Here is a 22,500-nt window from a genome sequence, read left to right on the forward strand (position 1 = left end):
CAGCATGCCACGCACACACACACACACACACACGCACACACACACACACACACACGTATGCATGTATACTTACATATGCACCCTGTGTACTTGAAATTTACGTGAATTCATACTCTCAGGTGTGTGTCATGAGGCACTCACATACAGCCGCGGAAAAAATTAAGAGACCACTTCAAAATTATCAGTTTCTCTGGTTTTACTATTTATTGGTATGTGTTAAAGTAAAATGTACATTTTTGTTTTATTCTATAACATACTGGCAACATTCCTACCAAATTTCAAAAAAAAATATTGTCATTTAGATCATTTATTTGCAGAAAAATGACAATTGGTCAAAATAGCAAAAAAGATGCAGTGTCTTCAGATCTCGAATAATGCAAAGAAAACAAGCTCATATTCATTTTTAAACTACACAATACTAATGCTTTAACTTAGGAAGAGTTCAGAAATCAATATTTGGTGGAATAACCTTGATTTAAAATCACAACTTTCATGTGTCTTGGCATGCTCTCCACCAGTCTTTCACATTGCCGTTGGGTGACTTTATGCTACTCCTGGCGCAAGAATTCAAGCAGCTCGGCTTCTTTTCATGGCTTGTGACCATCCATCTTCCTCTTGATCACATTTCAGAGGTTTTTTTATGGGATTCAGGTCTCGAAATTGGGCTGGCCATGACAGGGTCCTGATCTGGTGATACTCCATCCACACCTTTACTGGCCTGGCTGTGTGGCATGGAGCATTGCCCTGCTGGAAAAAACACTTCTCAGAGTTGGGGAACATTGTCAGAGCAAAAGGAAGCAAGTTTTTCTTCCGGGACAACGTTGTACTTTGCCTGGCTGAGGTTTGTAAAAGACCATAAGGATTGAACCAAAGCGGACTGGAGGGTCTCCTAGTTCGTCTTCTCTGATTAGTCCAATTTCACAGTAGGTGCAAGACTCTGTGGCTTGTAGGCCTCTCCAGGTCTCCGTCTAACCATCAGACGACCATGTGTTGGGCAAAGCTGAAAATTGGACTCATCAGAGAAGACGATTTTTTCCGCGGCTGTATACCGGTAATGGTCAGACATTCATGAATTCTCCTATAGTTGTAGCAACACACATTTCTTTCTTTCAGTCACACACACCCACACACACATTTATAAATACACCTGTAGATATATCTTTGTATTTGTATATAACACAAACACACTTGCATACAGAAAAAAAACAAATGCATTCAAGATGTCAAACACTGGAATGTTATTGTATGCACATCCTTCCCCATACACATATCCTTACTCTGGCACACCCACACATGCATTAAGACAACTGACAACCTGTATATGCAGTCAGAAGACACTTTCATCAAAGTACATTAATGAAATTGATTTGTATGACGTGCAAGATGTAATATCTAATTGCTTACATGGGCACAAGCTGAATGACTGTCTAAACTGTATTTGTAATACAAAAATATGCACATCCATTAACAGTCATTTTACAGAACGTGAATCAAATCAAAACGAAAAAAAAAAAAACGAATTAATCACATTAAGGTCTGCTGTTCCTATTTGTTAGCGCTCAATTAGCTAATAATAACATACAGTACAGTAACTCTCTTTTCCGGGATTCAATCTATGCAAACTCTGTTAAAACACGGCCTGAAAAGCCAAAGTGATGTCCTCCCATTTAAAATGTTGGTAATTGCATTATTGAAATGCTTGTAACCTCCTAAAAGCTCCATTAGTCATTGTAATTGAAAGCACTAACGGAGCCATAAGCGCTACTATCCCAGCGGCCCTGTATTAAATGGCTACTTCCTGCCACACTAGGGTTTTAATACCTAGTCAAACGCACGTCACACACAACCTTTACACCGGTGAAGGGTGCTCAGACCAGGTCAATGAATTATTCACGTTACGTCACCGTTACACCGTCCAGTTACGCATACACTGCAATGCCAAGGAAATGGGAAGAAATTCTTTGGCTAGGAAGTCATTGGAATGCCATTTTGTAGGTAAATTCAGGACAAAACTGAATCTACACCAACCTGGGTTTCTCTCTCTCTCTCTCTCTCTCTCTCTCTCTCTCTCTCTCTCTCTCTCTCTCTCTCTCTCTCTCTCTCTCTCTCTCTCTCTCTCTCTCTCTCTCTCTCTCGCATAAAAAAGCAAAAAAAAACTTTAAGAACAACTTTAAATGGCCTCCTCCTTAGTTAAATAGCAGGCAGAAGTTCCCTGAAGCCCATCAGTAATTCACAGTGGTGTGGAACTGAAGTGACGAGGGGCACTGGGAGAGGGAGAGAGAGGGGGCGTCATTAGCAGATGAACCTCCTCTAATTTGTCAAGGATCTCATTTTAATTGGCCATCCAAACAAACGGCCAGGGAGCAGGCTACTGGCCAGCCTTGCACCTCATGTCCTCCTTGCACGGGCACACACACACACACACACACACACACACACACACACACACACACACACAGTCAACCACAAACACACACACACACACACACACACACACACACACACACACACAGTCAACCACAGGGCTCATCACTGGACCCTGGCGATCGATCCCCTGCTCAGCACTCTACAGCCCCTGAAGCTAGCCGCTAATCAGCAGGACGTGTGCAGGCAAGGGATTCATGGCTCTAGTCTTCTCCTACACCACCCCCACACCAACCACGCACACACACACACACACACACACACACACACACACACACACACACCAACCACGCACACACACACACACCAACCACACACACACCCCCACACCAACCACGCACACACACACACACACACACACACACACCAACCACGCACACACACACACACACACACACACACACACACACCAACCACGCACACACACACACACACACACACACACACACACACACACCACGCACACACACACACACACACACACACCAACCACGCACACACACACACACACACACACACACACACACACACACCAACCACGCACACACACACACACACACACACACACACCAACCACGCACACACACACACACACACACACCAACCACGCACACACACACACACACACACACACACACCAACCACGCACACACACACACACCCACACCAACCACTACCCATAATCCTACTTGTCCCTTCAGCTGGCACAAGCCTGGTTTTGTGCAATATGTGAATTCAAGGCACCCGCTTTTTTTTTTCTTGAGTACACCGAAAAACCTCCACGCACACTTTCTGCAGGTCAGCAGTATAATGGCAGACGTACGTACACCCAGTATCCCCTTTCCGCATATGCACACACACACACACACACACACACACACACACACACACACACACACACAGCAGTATAATGGCAGACGTACGTACACCCAGCCTCCCCTTTCCGCATATGCACTTTCAATGTTCCAACTGACAGTTGCTGTAGACCTGCCTAAAGATAGAGAATCAAAATCCCATAGTAGTTTAATGATTCATCTGAGTAGTTAATCCCTTTGCTGTGTGATAAGTATGTGAAGAGTCTACAATTTTAGATCTTTTGAATGTAGCATGTAGTCAGATGTACAGTACCAGTCAAAAGTTTGGACACACCCTCATTTTTTGAGAAGTTTTTTCTTTACTTTTATTTTTTTCTACATGGTAGATAAAAGCTTTTTTGTTTGGTACATCATTCCATATGTGTTATTTCCTAGTTGAAATGTCTTCAGCATTAATCTACAATGTAGAAAATAATAAAAGTAAAGAAAAAAAATTAAAGGTGTGTCCAAACTTTTGACTGGTACTGTATGAATGTCTGTCCACAGCCCAGAGTTGCTGCCCCCGTCTGACTTTGACTTTGAGAGGCTGAGGGAGATCTACAAGGACATCATGGGGTTCGTCAAGAGCCATATGTCCACAGAGCTGGAGTTCACTGAGGTGGGTTGGGCATCAACTGGCAGACATTTCCACCACCGCATTGGCCTATCTACTGTGTGATTCTGTGTAATGTGTACCGTAAATGCCTTTCATATACACACGTGTGTGTTTATTCAGTGTGGGAATTGTAATTTCATTTCACTAAGAACATGTTTCTATGTTATGGGCCATTGTTAAGACTGGCTGCCGCATGTAGTGTAATTACTAGCTGTAATGGTTCTTTCTGAACTGGAAGGAAAAATAATATTTTAGTCATTTAGTTTCTGAGGACTGCATTTTGAAGTGGTTTTTGGACAACTATGATATGTTAGGGAGGTGATAAGAGTATATATTTAATTGAGGTTTCATGCTTGTGCAACCTATGGTCTTTATGTTCTTTGCACTCTAATTCATGACTATAAATACAGCAGACTGGCAAAAATAAGTCAGTCTGTACGCTTGGGAGACTGGAGTCAGTGTTGTACCAAATCTAATGCATGCTGTGGAAGCTGTGCATATCATTTATTTCATTTCTTTTTTCTTAGGAGCTGTGCCTGTCTGCAGAGTACCAAGAGCTTTTCCTGAAGTGCTCCGAGAGCTTTGGAGAACCGTTGACACCCCCATGACCCCCCCACCCCCACCCCACCCCCGCCTCATTTTCTCCACTTATCTAGTGGATGTTGATTTTAAAAGCACTCGTTATTTGTTGTCGAACTTAAGATGATAAAGAAGTCCGGATTGTTTCACCGGCATCGTTCTTTTTATACGTTTTTATACGTTTTCAAGCAAACTTTACTACATTATGGTGTTCACTACAGTTGATGCGTTTATATACTTCTCAGGCATGACAGTGGATATGTTTCTCTTAATAAATGCATTATTTCTTAACAAATATGAGTGTTCCAATTTATCTTTATCTGTGATAATCAGGCACTTGGGAAACCTATTTATTGAATGAAGCCTTTACAGTGTTATTGTGACCCGTGCAAAAAATCACAATGTACCTTAAAACTACTTAACATTGCTCATCTCCACACCTGTCTTGAATGGACACATTTTAAAGTAATACTACGGCCATTGGGACAAGTACCAAATGTGTCCAAAAAAAAAAAGAGCTGTGTCTAAAAGGAATGCTGCAGACCTTGATCTTGGGAGTGAGTGCGGCAGGAGCGAGGGCTGTTGGTGTGGTGTTTGGCCTTCGGTGAATAGTGGAGGTCTCAGCATGGTAGACTGCCTGTGGTGAAGCTTCTGGTAGCGCTCGCGTCACTACACACGCACACATCTATAAATAATGATCACAGGCGTCTGGAAACTTCTATCACAACCCTCCCCCCCCCACCTGTGCTGCGGGTGAGTGTGAGTGTACAGTATGTTTTGATCTGTGCCATGTGTGTGTGTGTGTGTGTGTGTGTAAGTGTAACACACCATAGGAACTGTCTAATCGAAGCACACCATTAGTCTACTCAGTGACACAGTAGCCATGCCCAACTCCATACATTAAACTTTAAACTGTATTAATGAACTTCTCTCTCCCCCTCCCCTTACCCTAATAAAACTTTTAATAACCCCTCTGATAAGAGAAAAATGATGTCTGGGCACCTCAATTAAAAGAGTGAGGGACATGAGATGGCACTGATGGAGGGAGAGAGGCGTGTGCTGTGAGCAGGCCCTATCATTAGCAACCATTCAGCCATTTTGCAACCCTGCCGTCAACTCTGTATCTCACCCGTTCAGTTATCTGGTGCCGCTGCAGAGCAGCGCAGAGGGTCTCTGTTGCCTATTATGTGAGATAGTGTAATTACCTTGCGGAAACCAGAGCGCACGCTGTTCTGTCCAACACCCTCTAGGGGGGACGTATCGCATACCGGCCTATTTAAAGACAATGACAATGTGAAGGGAGATTTAAACATTTTACACCCGCCTGTTTTTTTTTGTTTCTTCTCTTCTCTCCTTTTCATATTCCTTTCTTTGTGTGCATTGTGCTTACCTGATGAATGAGGAGAATGGAGTTTTGTTTGAAGGATTGCTGCTGGGAGTGTCTGGGTCGTGGAGATAATCTGCTAATAATAGGGAGGGTTACCTGTGCCGTGCGGGGCACACTGATGCCTGTGCAGCGGGAGGGGGGGGATGCGGACGGACGCCAGAAGACTGAAGAACACACGGTCCTGTGGAGCCTGGTGTTACCTGAACGTGTTTTCATCTAGCCGAACCCCTGCGAGATGCAGGGTTCGCACTGCTGTGTTCAAATCTGGACACAAAACAAAAGGCGGCACTGCACGGCTTATTTCTGTCTTGTTTTTAATTCAGGTAGCAGCATATCAGTCAGTTCTGTTCAACAAACACACACACACACACACACACACACACAAACGTATGTTAGGATTCCTGTAGTCAAAGTCCACATAAAAGCACACATATGTACACACTTATTTCCCACTCTCTACATAATAGGTGCTGCATGTGATCGTCTATAAATTAAAATGCTTTAAAAAACCAATGAAGCCATTTCAAAGGCACAACGAAAAGACAGGGGTTCGATGCATTTTATGCATCTATTGCCCCCCTGAAAAAGAAAGAAACTGTCTTTAATAACATGTGCCTTTAGAATGATTTCATGACTGTAGGCCTTTCGAAGCATTTTATTCAGACATGGCACCTGTCAGCACACAGTACAAAACTCAAAATACCCACCTCACACTCAGGAGGACATTTGGACACACACCTGTCCATAATACTGTTAAATCTTCCTGACACGTTAGACCTGGGATAGTTAGCTCTAGCCTGGAAACACACACTGTGTGGCAGTGGTGTTGACCTCTGCCAGGAACACTAATCAGGATTTCTGAGTATTCATTGCACAGCCTCTACCAACAGAATTAGAACCAGCTTTACTGGCCAATATGTTTACACATACCATGAATTTTAGCTCCAGTTGTTGGAGCCAGCACATCAACGCATCACCTTATTACCAGTCTGCCTCATTAGTTAGCCTGGCTAACAACACACTGTGTATCCCTGGCTCAAACATAGCTAGGTGTCGAGTGTCAGTGTGATGCAAATGGATGTTTTTGGACTACCAATAAGCAAGCAGTCAGCATTGGCTTAGATGATAACAAAGATGTTGAGGAGACTGGAAAAATGTCATCCGTATGCCATATGTGGGTCTGTTTTATCAGAAGTCATGTGGATCCAATGATGCTTTATTGGGGGAGCACTGGGGCCGTGGTAGTGTTGGTGTCCCACACTACATACGGGCACATGAGCACCCAGGCCTGAGGGAAGTCTAGGGTCTGAGGGCAGTCAGAGGTCTTCTCTGCGACTTGCTCCCACTGATTTCCTGTCACGCGATGGCTGGTGTCATAATTCTGGTGGGGGGCCTATGGACAGCAGTAGACAGCTGACTGGACGTGTACCTTCACAACTGGCAGCGGTAACTCTGGTAACATGGATGATGTGCTGGCCCTCATATATACCCTCACAAACCGCAATCCAAAAGGGCCAAACGAAACCATGCCCTGTGTGATTGCCGGTTGTTATAGAAGGTGATGGCTGTATAAAAGCACTCTGTGTGAGATGATTGGTCTATTACAAAGTTATCCTCAGCACACACTACACAGTGGTTCTTCCCTGAAGTGGAGCTCTCTATCCCTTTGGCCAAACCCAGGGCCCAACTAATAGCTTCCTCATCTCTTCCACTGAAAAGGTTCGTGGAAGAGAGGGAGCAGAAGACCAACCTCACACAAAGCCCAACTACAGAAAAGAACTATCTACAGTCAGACTTTGTGTACTAGTACTACATTTCACTCACTGCCATTAATAGTTCTGTAACGTTGTTAATGCTGCGCCTGGTTCCCTTTCATGCCAATTGCTACCCTCTGGCCTCCATCGGAACACTGTGGAGTTAGTGCAGTTTTTTTGATCTTTTTTATGCTTTTCAAATTTTAAAACATACATAGCAATACATATTTTTCTTTTTTTTATGTAATGGTAATACATCTCTCAAATTGTTCTCAAACAGGACGGTAATCCAGTTGTACAGAACCAATCGCATGTCATTAAGATTGTCCACATGATTCATCCGTGTTGGAAAGTCATACCAGATCTAAAACAAAGGCCCGAATTAAAACACACAACTAAAACACACAAAAATCAGCAACACTTTAGCTTAGGAAAGTCAGATGTCAAAGGTGGCACCAGTCCTTTTGTCTGTTGTCTTGTTTGATCTCATAGTTAGTCCTTGTAGTTAAGCCTAAAATGAGAGACCAAGAGGCTCCAAATGAATTGGTGATGGCCAGACGGCTTTGGAGGGAGCACAATCTGTCAGCTGCTTTCAGACTGCGTCTGTGGCCCATTTCCCCACTCCTATCTGGCCATGTCTTTTTGGGATATCATTCTGTCGACACAGGCCTCCGCCTTCCGCTTCCTAGTCTTTTTCTTCTCTCTGTTTACCCTGGGCCACCCGTCAAATAAATGGTTCTGTCGCGCTCGTATGTTTCGGAATTGCGTTCGCAGCCGTGTGAAGAAATAATGCACCAGAAAATTGCCCAGATGAATGAGCACAGGCGCCTTTTTTCTGCCCTCTCGCTTACACACACACACACACACACACACACACACACACACAGACAAACAAACACAGACATACACACACACAGACAAACACACACACAGACACCCCCACACACAGACACACACACACACACACACATACACACACACACACACACACACATACACACACACACACACACACACACACACACACACAGATAGACACGTGCGCGCAAAATGACTTTTCAAGGCTTCGGTCTGAGCTCTCCATTAGTGGGAGCCAGGCATGGTCTTCAAGGCATGGCTGCATTTATCCCAGCAAAAAACAGCAGGGTGTCCGCACAGTAGTGCTGGCCTCGTGGTCACAGACATACAGAAAGTGGCCGAGTTCTGGAACAACCATCATCCGTCACCAACTGTCACCCCTCACCTCTCACACACCCCCCCCCCCCCCCCTTCCTTGCTCCTGCAGACCCTTTCAGTAAATAAATGATAGTCCAGTGAACGAGTCCCCCCCCTCTGTGTACTGACTTGACCTACAAAAGATATATCTATATGAAAAAAAAACTGAAAAAAAAGACCACCAATATTTTTCAGAGGACACATTCAACAATTTTCTTTTCCACTGACAAAACTATTTCAGTGAGGACGGATGGCACTCTTACTGAACGGCCTCCGGCACCCTCAGAGCACTGGGCCTCTAAAGAGCCAAGCCGGGTTCTCCCTACTGAGAGCCGGAGCAGGTGGAAGTCTGGGCGTCTCCGGTGGCTGTGCCGGGCGATGAGGGTTTGGAGTAGGGACTCGTCTTTAAGGGACGACTATTCTCCCCTTCCAGAGGCTCTTGTCTTTGCTGGTTCGTGGTCTTTGCGGGGCGTGGCAAGAGTGTTCTTATGGAGAGGCGGGGCTAGCTGTTGTTTTCCACCGCCATGTACTTGAGCGCGGCGAAACCGTAGCGGCGGGACATGGTCTGCTGGAACTCTTCCTTGAGCGTCTTGAGGCAGACGCGGTACTGCTTGTTGGAGCGGAACTTGGTGATGTCGAAACTGGGCGCGTGAGGCATGTGGATCATGTAGGCGTTGGGCAGGACGATGAACTCGTACTCCTAAGAGACGGACAAACAGAGAGGGACATTTAGGCTGAGTTGGATCTACTGCTGTGATGACTTTGGGCAAATTAACTGCTTGAGCAACTCTGCATGAGAGAATATGATCAAACTACTCCGTGGGAAGATGCAGTGATGTTACATGATAATCAGTTGTTAACACAGTAATTTAATGAATCGGTATATATAATGTACAATATGTATCAGGTCAAATAACGTGTTAATGTGTTCTAATCAATGATAATCACATATACAGTACCAGTCAAAAGTTTGGACACACCTTTAATTTTTTAGAGAAATGTTTTCTTTACTTTTATTATTTTCTACATTGTAGATTAATACTGAAGACATTTAAACTATGGAATAACACATATGGAATGATGTACTAAACAAAAAAAGTAGAAAATAATAAAAGTAAAGAAAACATTTTTCTAAAAAATTAAAGGTGTGTCCAAACTTTTGACTGGTACTGTATATCATCTTTGGTATAATTCTGGAGCAAAAATCCACGGATTTTGCCTGTTACCAAGTGTTGGGTACTTTACCTGGGCATCCAGCTCCATGATGTGGGCCACCTTGTTCCAGCCAAAGCCCACGAATCGGCGATCGTACTCTGGGGAGTCCCTCCTCACCATGACGTACGGCTCAAAGTCCGACTCCCACTGCACGTGATAGGGAGTGGTGGCCGTCCGCCATTTGGCAAAGTTGGTGGGGGCGTGGCCTTTGGTCCATACGTGGTACCTGAGAGGAGATGAAGATTGCTGATGCCGACATCACCCAAAACAGCCCAATAGGTGAAGCTGGGTTCAGAGACAAACGTGACCCGCGTAAGGCAGCCCTATACTGTTTTCACCTGGTACCCACTAGGTGCCACTGGCATTGTGGACTGGCACAACCCTAACCCTATCCCTGGCATTGTTTAGGAGAGTAATGAGGAGGTAAACCTTTAAGCTAAAGGCTCTCCTCTCCGTGGTGGCAATATCTCGCGCTGGTAAAATAATGAGGAGGATAACGATTGCTGTTTGACCACATGGTGGCATGACGGAAAGCTGACCGTGAGTTGGTAGGGCTTGATGTTGTCTGACCGTGTTGCGCTGCTATTCAAACAGCTTAAGTCTGGAATGTATGTATTATATTAGTGGCTTTTCTTGTGGCACATTTCAATTAGACGTTTAATTTGTTTTCTTCAAGGCAAAGTTTGGCACTGTGGACTACCTCATACTCATACTGTGGGATTACACTGTCAGGAAATTAACATCTCTTTAAATAAAGAGTGCGTTGAGAGCCAAAGAATATTATTTTCGCTTGGCTGGCACTTGCCCTTAAATATGTGAAAAGCTGTTCATTATTACAAGCATCCTTCACAGACTGCCTTCTGGGACTCTTTTATGAGCAAGTTCTACTTCTTGTGGACATGATGTCCATGAACTACACAAAAGGAACAGAATTTGCCATTGAAACTTTTGAGAGGTAAGTTCTCTCCCTTCATACTTTTCTTCTCCCACATGTAATGAACGGCCCTGAAGAAACTTTGGAAATCTTATTAGCGCCCTTAAAGGGACTGTCCTTGGCACGTATAATGGATGCAGGTGCGAACATGTCCTTGGTGCGTACATGTTCAGTGGCAGAAATGTGATAGAGAGCCACACAGGACAGACATGACAGAGAGAGAGAGAGAGAGAGAGAGAGAGAGAGAGAGAGAGAGAGAGAGAGAGAGAGAGAGAGAGAGAGAGAGAGATAGAGTCTTGCTTTTACCTGAAGGTGAAGAGAGTGCCCATGTCCAGCTGGGACAGAAGCTCAGCTTTGGATTTGGGGAAGGACAGACGGTATCGGAGCGTCTCGAATGCCGGCACCACCAGAGCCTTCTTGGTGCTGGCCATGTCCAACTGCACCACAGACTTCCTGAGGGGGGAACACGAGAGGGCGCTCTGAACACTCTCATATAGAACCTTCTGGAAATTTCATTCCAGAGTCTTTTTTTCCCCCCATGATCAAAAACACACAATGGATGAAGTGAAATTAAAGGAAAAACCAGTCAGAGAAAAGGTTTTAAACCTCTTTTTCAGACAAAAGATAATCAATCAAAAAATATCAAATGGAAAAAAAGATGAGAGGAAAAGAGAAACTTGAGAAGTGAGCTTCTATTTTAAATAATATGAAAAGGCCCGTGAGCCATGCTCTGAATCCTGGATGGGGCCAGTGCTGCTCACCTGAGGGACTCATAGAGGCCGTACATGGGCAGGAAGTCGATGTCGGACAGGAACATGTAGGGCGTGTTGACCTGTCTCATGGCCACGTTGCGCAGCAGGTTGACGGGGTAGAACTGCCCCTCCTTGTAGACGATGTGGTAGCCCACGTTGCCTCTGCTCATCAGCACCTCCGAGCCCTGGGCGTAGCGCAGGAACTGCTGGGCCTCGGCGTCCGACAGGTAGAGAGCCAGACTGATGGGGCCCTCCCAGTGCTTACAGATGGCCTCCAGCATCTGCAGCCTATAGCAAGCGCACACACACACACACACACACACACACACACACACACACACACACACACACACACACACACACACACACACATAAAGAAAGACATAAGCAATCACATGCGCACACACACACAACTTTATTGCATTATGAATTGCAACCCAGAATTCCAACATTGTTCACTACTGCTACCACTATTACTATTACGACCTATTACATTACTCGTCAGTAGTGTTGATCAACTGATCAATTACTGTGCCAAACACAAGCCCGTTTTGAACCAGTGCACTAATTAACAACCAATGACACTATTGACAATTAAAAAAAACAGGAGCCATTAACATTTTAATGGCCTCTGCATCCATTATCGACTGTGGCCCAGAGGTCTGGATGCGCGCTGGAGTGCACAACCACTACCAAAGCAGAATTTACACTTCATTAGAAATACTGACTATTACCTTTAACTTTGAAATGTAAACACATAGAATTATGATTTATTTCTACAACCTGTGAGACAATGATAGACAATTGTAACCAGGACACAAAATACAGACACCAACATGGGTGCGTTTTCTGAAAGCGCGGTAGAACAACTAACATAGCCAAATGATAGACTAAATGAGACTAAACTCAAACTATAATTTTTAACATCCTCTCATCTCTCGGTTACCACGGTGATTGCTTAACAACTTCCTGGGAAATGCAGTTCTGAATAGGGCAGCCACTGAAACCAAAATGAGGTCGGCTCGGCTGCGTGACGTGAATTAACGGTCCTCGGACAACATCAGAAACATCTGATGATCAGCAGTCCTGTGTCGTTCTGCTTGAACATCGAACATCAATCCTCTCCCATTCCCGCTGCCCTTATCAATGCGCGGGAGGCCGTCCAGCCTCCTCAGACACTGACCTTATCAACTCAATGAAACCCCAAGCCCCCTCTCTCTTTAATGGGAAGCTATGGTGGACCTATTGGACCTAAGGGCCCGCCTGAGCCGCAGCGAGCCAAACAGAGGCTGAAGTGTCCACTGTTTATTGCTGATCACAACTTCCATCTGCTGGAGATTAGGGCATGCGATCAATATCTCTTCAATCCCCCCCCTCACTTTAATCTCAATTTGCGCTCATCAAAGCAGCCGGATTCCTGTCAGCAACGCGCTGGTTTATCGGTCGGTGCGGTTAGAAATGAAATAACCGGGAGCCTGGCTGTAGCCAGGGCTGACGTGTGAAATCTAAAAATCAATGTTGTGGACTTGCGGAATAGCCACCCATTCAATGACACTTTGAGGAGAACACCGTGGCTCTTACGTCCTGATGTATATTTATGAGCGCAGCGTGCGCCATCCTCGCCAATGAGCCCCAGAGAGGGATTTCACACGGGCTGGATCTGAGCTGGAGCGTGCCTACTGACCGCCGCGGCATTATCAGCTACTCAAAAGGATGAAAGCTCTCTTTCTCTCACACACACACAGTCTCACACACACACACACACACACAGTCTCACACACTCTCTCACACACGCACACACACACACAGTCTATCACTTTCACACACACACACACACACACACACACACACACACACACACACACACACACACACACACACACACACACACACTCTCTCTCACACACAAATGTGTGTGTCCAAGGAGTTTAAAAAAATCAGTTATCCATAGTGTCTATGCTGGAAATGGACCGTGGTCCCATTTAACAGTCCCATTTCACAACCAAACATGGAGATTGTGTTCATAAATGAACTAACCAACCACCTAATCAACCCCCCAAAAAAACCTGTGTTAAGGTTGTGAAAACCTCACTGTGCCAAAAGGAGAGTACGGTCAGAAGCTTCACCATAGAGCACACATTCAACAGCTCAAATCATCTCAGAGTTTGAAATTGAATTACCGAGTCATTCAATCTCATTTGGATATGTTTGCCCAAATAACCTTGAGTCACTCAAACAGAACGGGCCGGGAGGGAGCGGTGTGAAGCGGAAGATAGCAAAGAAACGCTGATCATTCCATCCCTAAATTCTTTTTTTGATTCTAAATGTATACATAGATGCCTATCTTGAATGTAAAACACAAAATAAACCAGATTAGCACATAAACCACCGGGTGTTTAACTCCCTGGTACACTTCCTGGTGAAGGTGTTTTTCATAGATGGAGGTCAATATCGGTTTTAAGTCTAAATCAATCTTACTGTGGGTGTGTAAAGAGAGACTGAGGAAAGCCTTTAAAATGGCAACACCACTGATCCTTCCGTTATATATACAGTATATTCACTTCACAAGCCAGCTGCTTTTACATAGTTTAAATAAGTTACTGGTCCATGTGAGCTTCCATACATGAGCCTCAGACCATCACTGCAAGAGCAGGTACTACTACGCACAATGCTACTATAAAAGAATGATCATATTCATTAATAATAATAATAGCTTTCTGTAATGTCCCTTTGTAGAGACTTAAAAGATGCTTGAAAGTAGGATTTCCGTTCAGTCCTGCTATGAAGGCTTCTTGACTCGTCACACTCTCAAGGGTGTAAGCAACACCCCAAAACACTCTCAGTCTCTCTGTTTAGGTTTGCATGAAGGTGTGCATCGATATATTTCTGAAAGGTTCCTGGAGTTCCATCTTAATTGCAAATGCCAAAAACATACATGGTTTACCTTGTGAAAGGGTCTACATAATATTTCGCTTGAGACAATCTGTCAGCTTCATCATGCTCATTTCAAGTCATCATTTCTGAATCTGATTTCATTAATGTTCGTCAGCCAATGGCTCATTCACCCGTGACATCTGACCTTTCCCTGATTGGACGCCACTTAATTGAGAGGTCAGCGGCTGACCTATCAGAGCACACAGACGTCTAATGAGGGTTAGTTTCCATCTTGTGGAGGTAAGGGCGGTCTAGCTGGTGAATGTCAAGTACGAGCGAAGGCGGTAGAGATCTCTCTCAGCAGCCTTCCTCTCAGCCGTTATTAGCACAGGGCTGTGCCAACAGAGCACTTTCAACGCCGTGCATTCAGGCGCCCAAAAATCGAAGGCTTTGACCCAAAATCATTGCTTTAAAAAAAGAATGAGAGGAAGTAAGAAAGAAAAACTTGCGCAGACTGATTTGTTGCCAGCAACTATCTGTTATATTGTATCATCAACAATCTTTTTTTTTTTTTTTTTTATGAGTCATGATGAAGCTGCCTTCGTTTTAATTGTGTTTGGCCCAGAGCTTGAATAGCATTGCATCTCATTAAGTTCACTGTAAGAACGTCTCTGGTTTATTCAATTGAAAATTTGCTTACACTGTTAATTAACTGAGACAATAAAACTCGTTTTGTTCAGTTGGTGTAAATAAATAAGCAGTTATCGCTTGTCTAGTATTGTCTTCGCCGCGATGTTCCATCTTGGGAGACCAAGTCTGTGGCTATTGTATAACACAAAGGCCAAAATGTTTCCCCTGCAGACACCAGGGAGCAGGAACCACTGAATTAGGTCCTACAACTCGAGCCAACCACTTGGCATGCTGGGTAAATAAGATACGCAACGTGATTTACCGTTCACCGGTATAGGCAGTCCAAGGACACCGGTGACACCCCCTGGAGAAATACGCAGGGTGAAAGCTGAAGAGGCAGAGTGAGGCATCACTCTACTGCATGACCTCTCTTCTATCTGGGTGTCACAGGTGACGGCCATCTTTTGTCTTTCCGCCCGAAGAGCTTTGGAATGTCATTTCAGGCACCAGAGGTTAGAGATAGCTGTGCCGAGAATCTAGATCGCGTTTTAAAACCACTGCCAGCTCTTCTCTTCTCAGTGAGTGTGTAAACTGTTGATTTGGAGGGTTGTATTATCAATATGTTGTGTTGACATTCTGTCAACAGTAGTTTTTCTGCACAACGTTTATTTGTACAATATGTACATATGACTTTATGCATGTGTATAATGTTTTCCAAAACTCTATACTGCAATACAAACTGAATACAAGTGTACTTATTCTTCTCAATGCAACACTGTGTCCACCGGTTTAAGTGTATACATGCATTTAAGTTTAGGCGATTTGTAAGTGAGAACACATGTGTTTGTATGTGAACGGGTGTATGCACACTCGGGATTTCCCATACCTGTCCATGTGTGTGTGTTTGTGTGTGTGTGTGTGTGTGTGTGTGTGTGTGTGTGTGTGTGTGTGTGTGTGTGTGTGTGTGTGTGTGTGTGTGTGTATTTCACCTACCTGTCCATGGACAGCTGGGCCACCAGTGTGACGTCGGTGTTGTCGGCGCTGGGCTCGTACTCATAGTGCAGGAAGTAGAGGTGTGTGCGGTGCACGGTGAAACGCTCCCGCCGGAACTCGTAGCACGGGTCGTCCTCATCCAGCTCCAACAGAGTCTTCTGAAGCTGAAGGGAAACAAACACACAAGGACATGAAATAGTTTTAAACTGCTAGAGTTGAACAGCTACTTTAAGTCCACAGACAAATCATTACAACAAGGCTTTAAATAACAATATTAACAAGGCTCTTTCAAATCCACTTTCAACTTGACAAAAGGCAGACCTTTTTAGCTAAGGCTGTGACATTCCACAGTTTTTCTATTCACAACTTTCTTTCAGTCTTGAGTGCAGAGAAAGCCAAATCAAAATTCCAATCAATGTACCTGAAAATCCACAGCTTTTCTAACTGGCTTTTGTGAACACATCATAACAAAACTCCTCACAAGGCCACATCAATCTGTGGTAGTTCAAACCCAAAATGAAACCTTATTAACTTTAAAGCGCCACTTCACTACACGCATTACATAAAATATCTGACGCCTCGTGGCACAAGGGAAACGTTTCGAGTTCTAAAGCTTTCCGTTCCGTGTTCTCAAGCCCAACTTAAAGAAATCAAAGACTGCCCCTCCCGCCAAGCACCCCCACCCCAATTACCACTCTTCTGAGACCCATGTAGGTCAGCTCCACTCCACCCTCTCCCCCCTAAAATCACATAACCCCTAACGCCATCACTTCCACCCAGTGAAGCCACTGATCAAACAGTGATATAGGGGATCTCTCATAGATGTATTATATATTATGCTGGGGATTCAGCCTGTGTTGGGGGACCTCAGGGTATACTAGGTACTTACATGCCTCTGATTCACTTCATCCCATTTGCTGGGGGGGGGGGAGGGGTGTGCGGGGGTGGGGGGGGGGGGGGGGGGGTGGGGGGTTGTGGGGTGGTGCTGGGGGAATGGCTCTTGGGGAAAGTCTCACCCCGCCTTGAGGTGAGGACACGCAGTCTCTGTTCGGGCCAAACCCTGAGTGACTTCATTAGCCTGATCATTTCATTAATGTGATTTAAATAGCTCCTGCAACTCTGGAGAAATTGACTGAGCAAAGTATTTCCAGACTTAAGGACACGTTTAATTGATTAGGTAGACAAAAAAAAGATGGAGAGAGGGAGGTGGGGGAGGTCTGGCGCAAAAAAAACTCCTCTTGGAAAATGTCAGAGCAAGAGTAATTTGATTAATTAAGGAGTGCTTGAGATGACACACCGTTTATATTCCAGGACTGCAGAAAGACTCCACCCATGTGTGAGAGAACGCTGAGTCCTTCAGTCATCATTTCTCTCCAACTTCACTCAGTAAATTCTTTTCTCAATATATATATATATATATATATATATTCTTTTCTTTTTGTTGTTAAGGTACTGCCAAATGGCTAGAAGTTTCTTTTAAAGACGCGAACTCTCGCTGACAGAAGCTGCTAATTGTAGTCAATGTTGTACTACTTATGAAATATTTCCCAGGTAAGTCAGGGGACCTTAGCCAATCACCAGTGACCGTATACCAACTTTTGCCCTGCTTGTTCCTCATCAAATATGAGCTGTTGGTAGAAGTGCCTGAATGCCTGAACAGCCTCATTATGAAGACCCCCTGTGGGTGTTGACAGCAACAGCAAATGTGAGCAAGTGTGTGTGTAAGGGTGTGTGTGTGTGTGTGTATAACGATGCAAGTTTGCCATCAAGCAATTAAGGGAGGGACTTTATGTCTAGTATGATGTGTGGACTTGTGTATGTGCGTGTGTTTGCCCATAAATATGTGTGTGTACTTGCAAGGACATAAGCCGTGTGGTGTGTGTGTGTGTGTTTGTTTGTGTGTGTGTGTGTTGCTGTGTGTGTGTGTGTGTGTGTGTGTGTGTGTTTCTTCTTGTCCTGGCATCTGACAGGTGGCAGCTGCAGCACAAGAGACACCTTGATGCTAATTAGCCTAGCATAAGCATACGCTCTGTGCCCCTCAGGTCTTCCATAAGCCCTGTCCATGACCCGTAGTATTAAACAAAGTTTAAAAAAACGCCCCTCACAAAATGAAAGCCCACTGGCAAGCAGTTCAAGACAAATCAAGGAACGACTGCAGTCTTTCATGACAACGCACTAGCTCAGGAAGGGGTGCCGGAAAAGAAAATATGCGCGATATTCCTCTAAATTGGATTTAAACTCCAGCTTGCGTGGTGTAATTCTGCTGAGCGCTGGAAAGCGTCTGGCCTGATTTGGCAGACGTAGCTGAACCTGCCCGATCTACATGCGAACATTCATGAACAGTCAGCCTCCATTGAGTAAGAAAAAAAAAAAAATCAGAGAGACGGACAAGGAAAGCAAAGATGCCCAAGTTCGAACTGCCGTGGTAATCAAAACTATTTACCGGTATAAGAGATCCTCCTACCCCTCCGCCAGACCCATCCCCAAGAGATCTGGCTGAATAGCCAACTCCTTTGAAGTGAGACCGAAGCACTCACACTGACTCTAACAATTGAAATCCACAGAAATACATGCATGCCTGAACATACATACACACGCTATGCTCCCGTCTCAACTCACTCTTTATATGACTTTGAGAAGTTTGGAGAATGTCAGTTTCTGTAAGGAGAGATAACTGGTTTCGACAGGCAAATATCTCAGACTCGATCAAGGCCGTTGAGAAGGACTAGATAAGAGCCAGAGACAGCAATCCAATGCTTCCCCCCCCCCCCCAAAACGGGGGTTGGTGAGTCTTCATCGCGCATTATTCTATGATTAGATACAATGTTTAAATATCTCAGGCCCCATTTCCCAAAAGCATGAGCTGATTATGATCTCTGTTAAATGATACAAAGAACATCAATTTCTATGCTCTCTCTCTCTCTCTCTCACTCGGTCATAGTGATCTTACATTTGCAATGCTTCTGGAAGACAAGTTAAAACATAAAATGTTTTATTAACTGTACTCAGCTAAGAACCCTGTGAATGTGTGTTTGAGTGTGTGCTAAACCCTATCCTATAACATCTTACATAAATGTAAGAAACTTTGAGATGAGCTATTGGACATTTCCAGAATTCATTTACATCTTTGCTGTGTCAAAGAAAAATCACATTTCTTATTTTGAAAGAGCAGAGCAGCACGGCACCAACACAAATATTTGATAAAGTCGGATCAAATAATTCTAAATCCATATCAGTTCTGGGACAGAGCGACGGGAGGCTCATCTTACCCTCTCGCTGTTGTGGTAACTAATTAGCATCAGGTGTCTCTTGTGCTGCAGTTCCCACCTGACACACACACACACACACACACACATACCCTCTCGCTGTTGTGGTCCGCCTCGCTGGGGCAGCCGAAGAGTTCCCGCCTCAGAAGGTTCCCGTCGTACTCCAGGAACGTCAGGTAAAGGTTCCGGAAGAACTCCACGTGCTTGTTCTTCACGCGCAGCTTCTTGGGAGAGTTCCAGTGGATCACCTGTGAGGTTTTTATTTTTTTTTTAAAGGTAGAGGGAAAGATCAAAAAGAGAGAGAGAGAGAGAGAGATGGAGAAATTTGGTTTAATTTGTAACCCTTTGTATGGTATTTCCACAGGGAAGAGATAAACAGAAAGAGAGAGGGGGGAGGGGGGGGGAGAGAGAGTGAACAGCATGATTGTGGAAGACTAACGCAGAGGCAGAGAGGAGGAGGAGCTGTTAATACAGTCTGTGGCAGCTGTATTCACACACAGTAGGTGTTAGTCATCTTCACCCCAAATCAGGTATGATGAAGTGCCTTTTGAGATGATATATACTATAAGCATGGCATAGGTGGGACTGAGAAAGACAATCTAGAGAGACAGAAACCAGAACACTGTTCGAGGAGCACACACACACACACACACACACACACACAGACACAGACACAGACACACACTTGCATGATCTAGAGACAGAAACCAGAACACTGTTCGAGATGCACACACACACACACACACACACACACACACACACACACACACACACACACACACAGACACAGACACAGACACACACTTGTATGATCAAGAGAGACAGAAACCAGAACACTGTTCGAGGAGCACACACACACACACACACACACACACACACACACACACACACACACACACACACACACACACACACACACACACACACACACAGACACACAGACACACACTTGCATGATCAAGAGAGACAGAAACCAGAACACTGTTCGAGGAGCAGGAGGATCGGAGAGACAGAGGGAGGAGAGGTGTGAAGGAGAAGAGGGAGGAAGAAGATTTCTTCATTATTGTTTCACACACAGCAAATTTCAAAACCACACACAGACACACTCATAGATATGGCTACATCCAGAGCCACATATGAGCACATACGCGCACACACACACACACGCACAGATAAGTGCGCAGACACGCACACGTATCGACCGGCAGAGGCTCACACATGCATTCACAGACATACAGGGCTGAACAAGGCTCTGAAAACATCACCACCTCTTTGGGCTCCTTTGTTCCATTACAAACACACACACTCTCTCTCTCTCACACACACACACACACACACACACACACACACACACACACACACACACACACACACACACACACACACACACACACACATTCTCTCTCTCACACAAACACACACACACACACACACACACACTCTCTCTCTCTCTCTCTCACACACAAACACACACACACACACACACACACACTCTATCTCAAACACCTTTCATTGCTCATACTCTTTCCACACCTTAAACACACAACCTCTCTCCGACTTACGATTCGTCTCACACTTTCTCCTCACAGGCAACTTCATTTCTCTCCCCTTTCCAACTCAAACCCCGGAAAACATATACACTCACATGCGCACACACACTCACATGCACACACACACACTCACTCACTAACACACACACACACACACACACACACACACACACACACACACACACACTTGCATTAACATTTTTCCCTTTTTTCTCACCTTGAGGTCTGCCACGTCTTTGTAGCACTTCTCGGAGCGGGTGTGATCCGACAGCTGAACATTCCAGAAGCAGGGCAGCTGGTGCACCAGGAAGGGGTTCTGTTTGATCACCGCGTTGAAGATGTCCTGCAACCCCAAATTGGCAGAGATTGCGCTCTGGTTACATCAGATAGAGCTTTGACCTGCAGGTTTGAACCCACATCCACGACGTCTATCCACTGCCAATGTCAAGCAAGTCAATCTTCCCTTTCTCATTTGACAGCATCGCTTTGACTACGGAACAGTTTTTTCCTCCTTTGAACAGAGCCTCCAAGAAACCCCAAAAATGACTAACATTGTAAGAATGTGAAAGAAATGGAGGCCCTGTTATATTTGAAGTCACTTTATTTTACATACCACCAGAATAAAGCCATGTCCCTCTACCTACTCTCAAGACAGAGGGAAGTATTTTGGTGCCCTTTGTGATAAAAAAGGTGTCGGGAGTGCGAAGAGTGGATAGCAGTTCTATAATTCCTGCTTTTGAGAAGAAGAGCTTGTGTGTGTGTGTGTGTGTGTGTATGTGTGTGTGTGAGTGAGTGTGTGTGTGCGTGAGTATGTATCTGTGTGTGTGTGTGTGTGTGTGTGTGTGTGTGTGTGGGTGTGTGTGTGTGTGTGTGAATGTGAGAGTACAATTAAATGCTCAATACGAGTCTACCGACAAAAGCACACAAAAAAAAGATTTTCACAGACATTAACAATTAGTGTATCATTATTAAATCAAATGCTAATCTCTCTTAATATCCCTCAAAATGGAAGCCAAAACTGTCTGCTGAGATACCATCAATTACACAGTCTGTATTACAAGTATTAAAACAGGATGTGGTAATCCATAGTCATGGCAATCACTGTGTCAATCAGACACAAACTGAGGGTGAAAAGACAAAGAAAGGTTGGGGGTGGGGGATCAGTTTGAGCATTGGCATCAGAGCAAAGATCACATGGTCAAGACTGACATATGGTTACCTATTTGATTGACAGTCTGACCCTTAACAAGGTTCTTCAGTCTGCACTGTATTGAACGAACAAAGCATTACGTTGATTGTGTGTGTGTGTGTGCGTGCGTGTGTGTGTGTGTGTGTATGTGTGTACGTGTTTGTGTATCAGAGTTATTATAGTTTAGACATTTTCATTAGCTTTTATCTTTATTTGCCTTGATTTTCAGAAGCTGAAAAGGGTAGGATGAAAGAATGCATGCAATCAA

At 44.6% G+C, this 22,500-nt stretch overlaps 2 protein-coding genes across 2 annotated transcripts in view; one reads left to right on the plus strand and one right to left on the minus strand.

Annotated features, from left to right (window-relative positions):
- Positions 1-4,502, plus strand: part of LOC308375214 (stimulated by retinoic acid gene 8 protein homolog) — a gene marked incomplete at both ends in the record, with an annotated part of 13,197 nt that extends 8,695 nt beyond the window's left edge. The window contains 2 exons of the mRNA XM_080851299.1: positions 3,786-3,897; positions 4,422-4,502. Coding sequence (XP_080707425.1) covers positions 3,786-3,897; positions 4,422-4,502 — 193 coding nt within the window. The remainder of the gene's footprint in view (positions 1-3,785; positions 3,898-4,421) is intronic.
- A 4,457-nt stretch (positions 4,503-8,959) lies between these two features.
- LOC308375039 (xylosyl- and glucuronyltransferase LARGE1) overlaps positions 8,960-22,500 on the minus strand; it is a 68,244-nt gene continuing 54,703 nt past the window's right edge. The window contains exons 10-16 of the mRNA XM_080851072.1: positions 21,261-21,386; positions 19,586-19,741; positions 16,228-16,391; positions 11,740-12,018; positions 11,285-11,431; positions 10,075-10,270; positions 8,960-9,529 (exon numbers count right to left, since the gene is read on the minus strand). Coding sequence (XP_080707198.1) covers positions 9,332-9,529; positions 10,075-10,270; positions 11,285-11,431; positions 11,740-12,018; positions 16,228-16,391; positions 19,586-19,741; positions 21,261-21,386 — 1,266 coding nt within the window. The 3' untranslated portion in view covers positions 8,960-9,331. The remainder of the gene's footprint in view (positions 9,530-10,074; positions 10,271-11,284; positions 11,432-11,739; positions 12,019-16,227; positions 16,392-19,585; positions 19,742-21,260; positions 21,387-22,500) is intronic.

The sequence above is a fragment of the Sprattus sprattus genome (assembly GCF_963457725.1).
Source record: "Sprattus sprattus genome assembly, chromosome: 14".
NCBI classification, from domain to species: domain Eukaryota; kingdom Metazoa; phylum Chordata; class Actinopteri; order Clupeiformes; family Clupeidae; genus Sprattus; species Sprattus sprattus.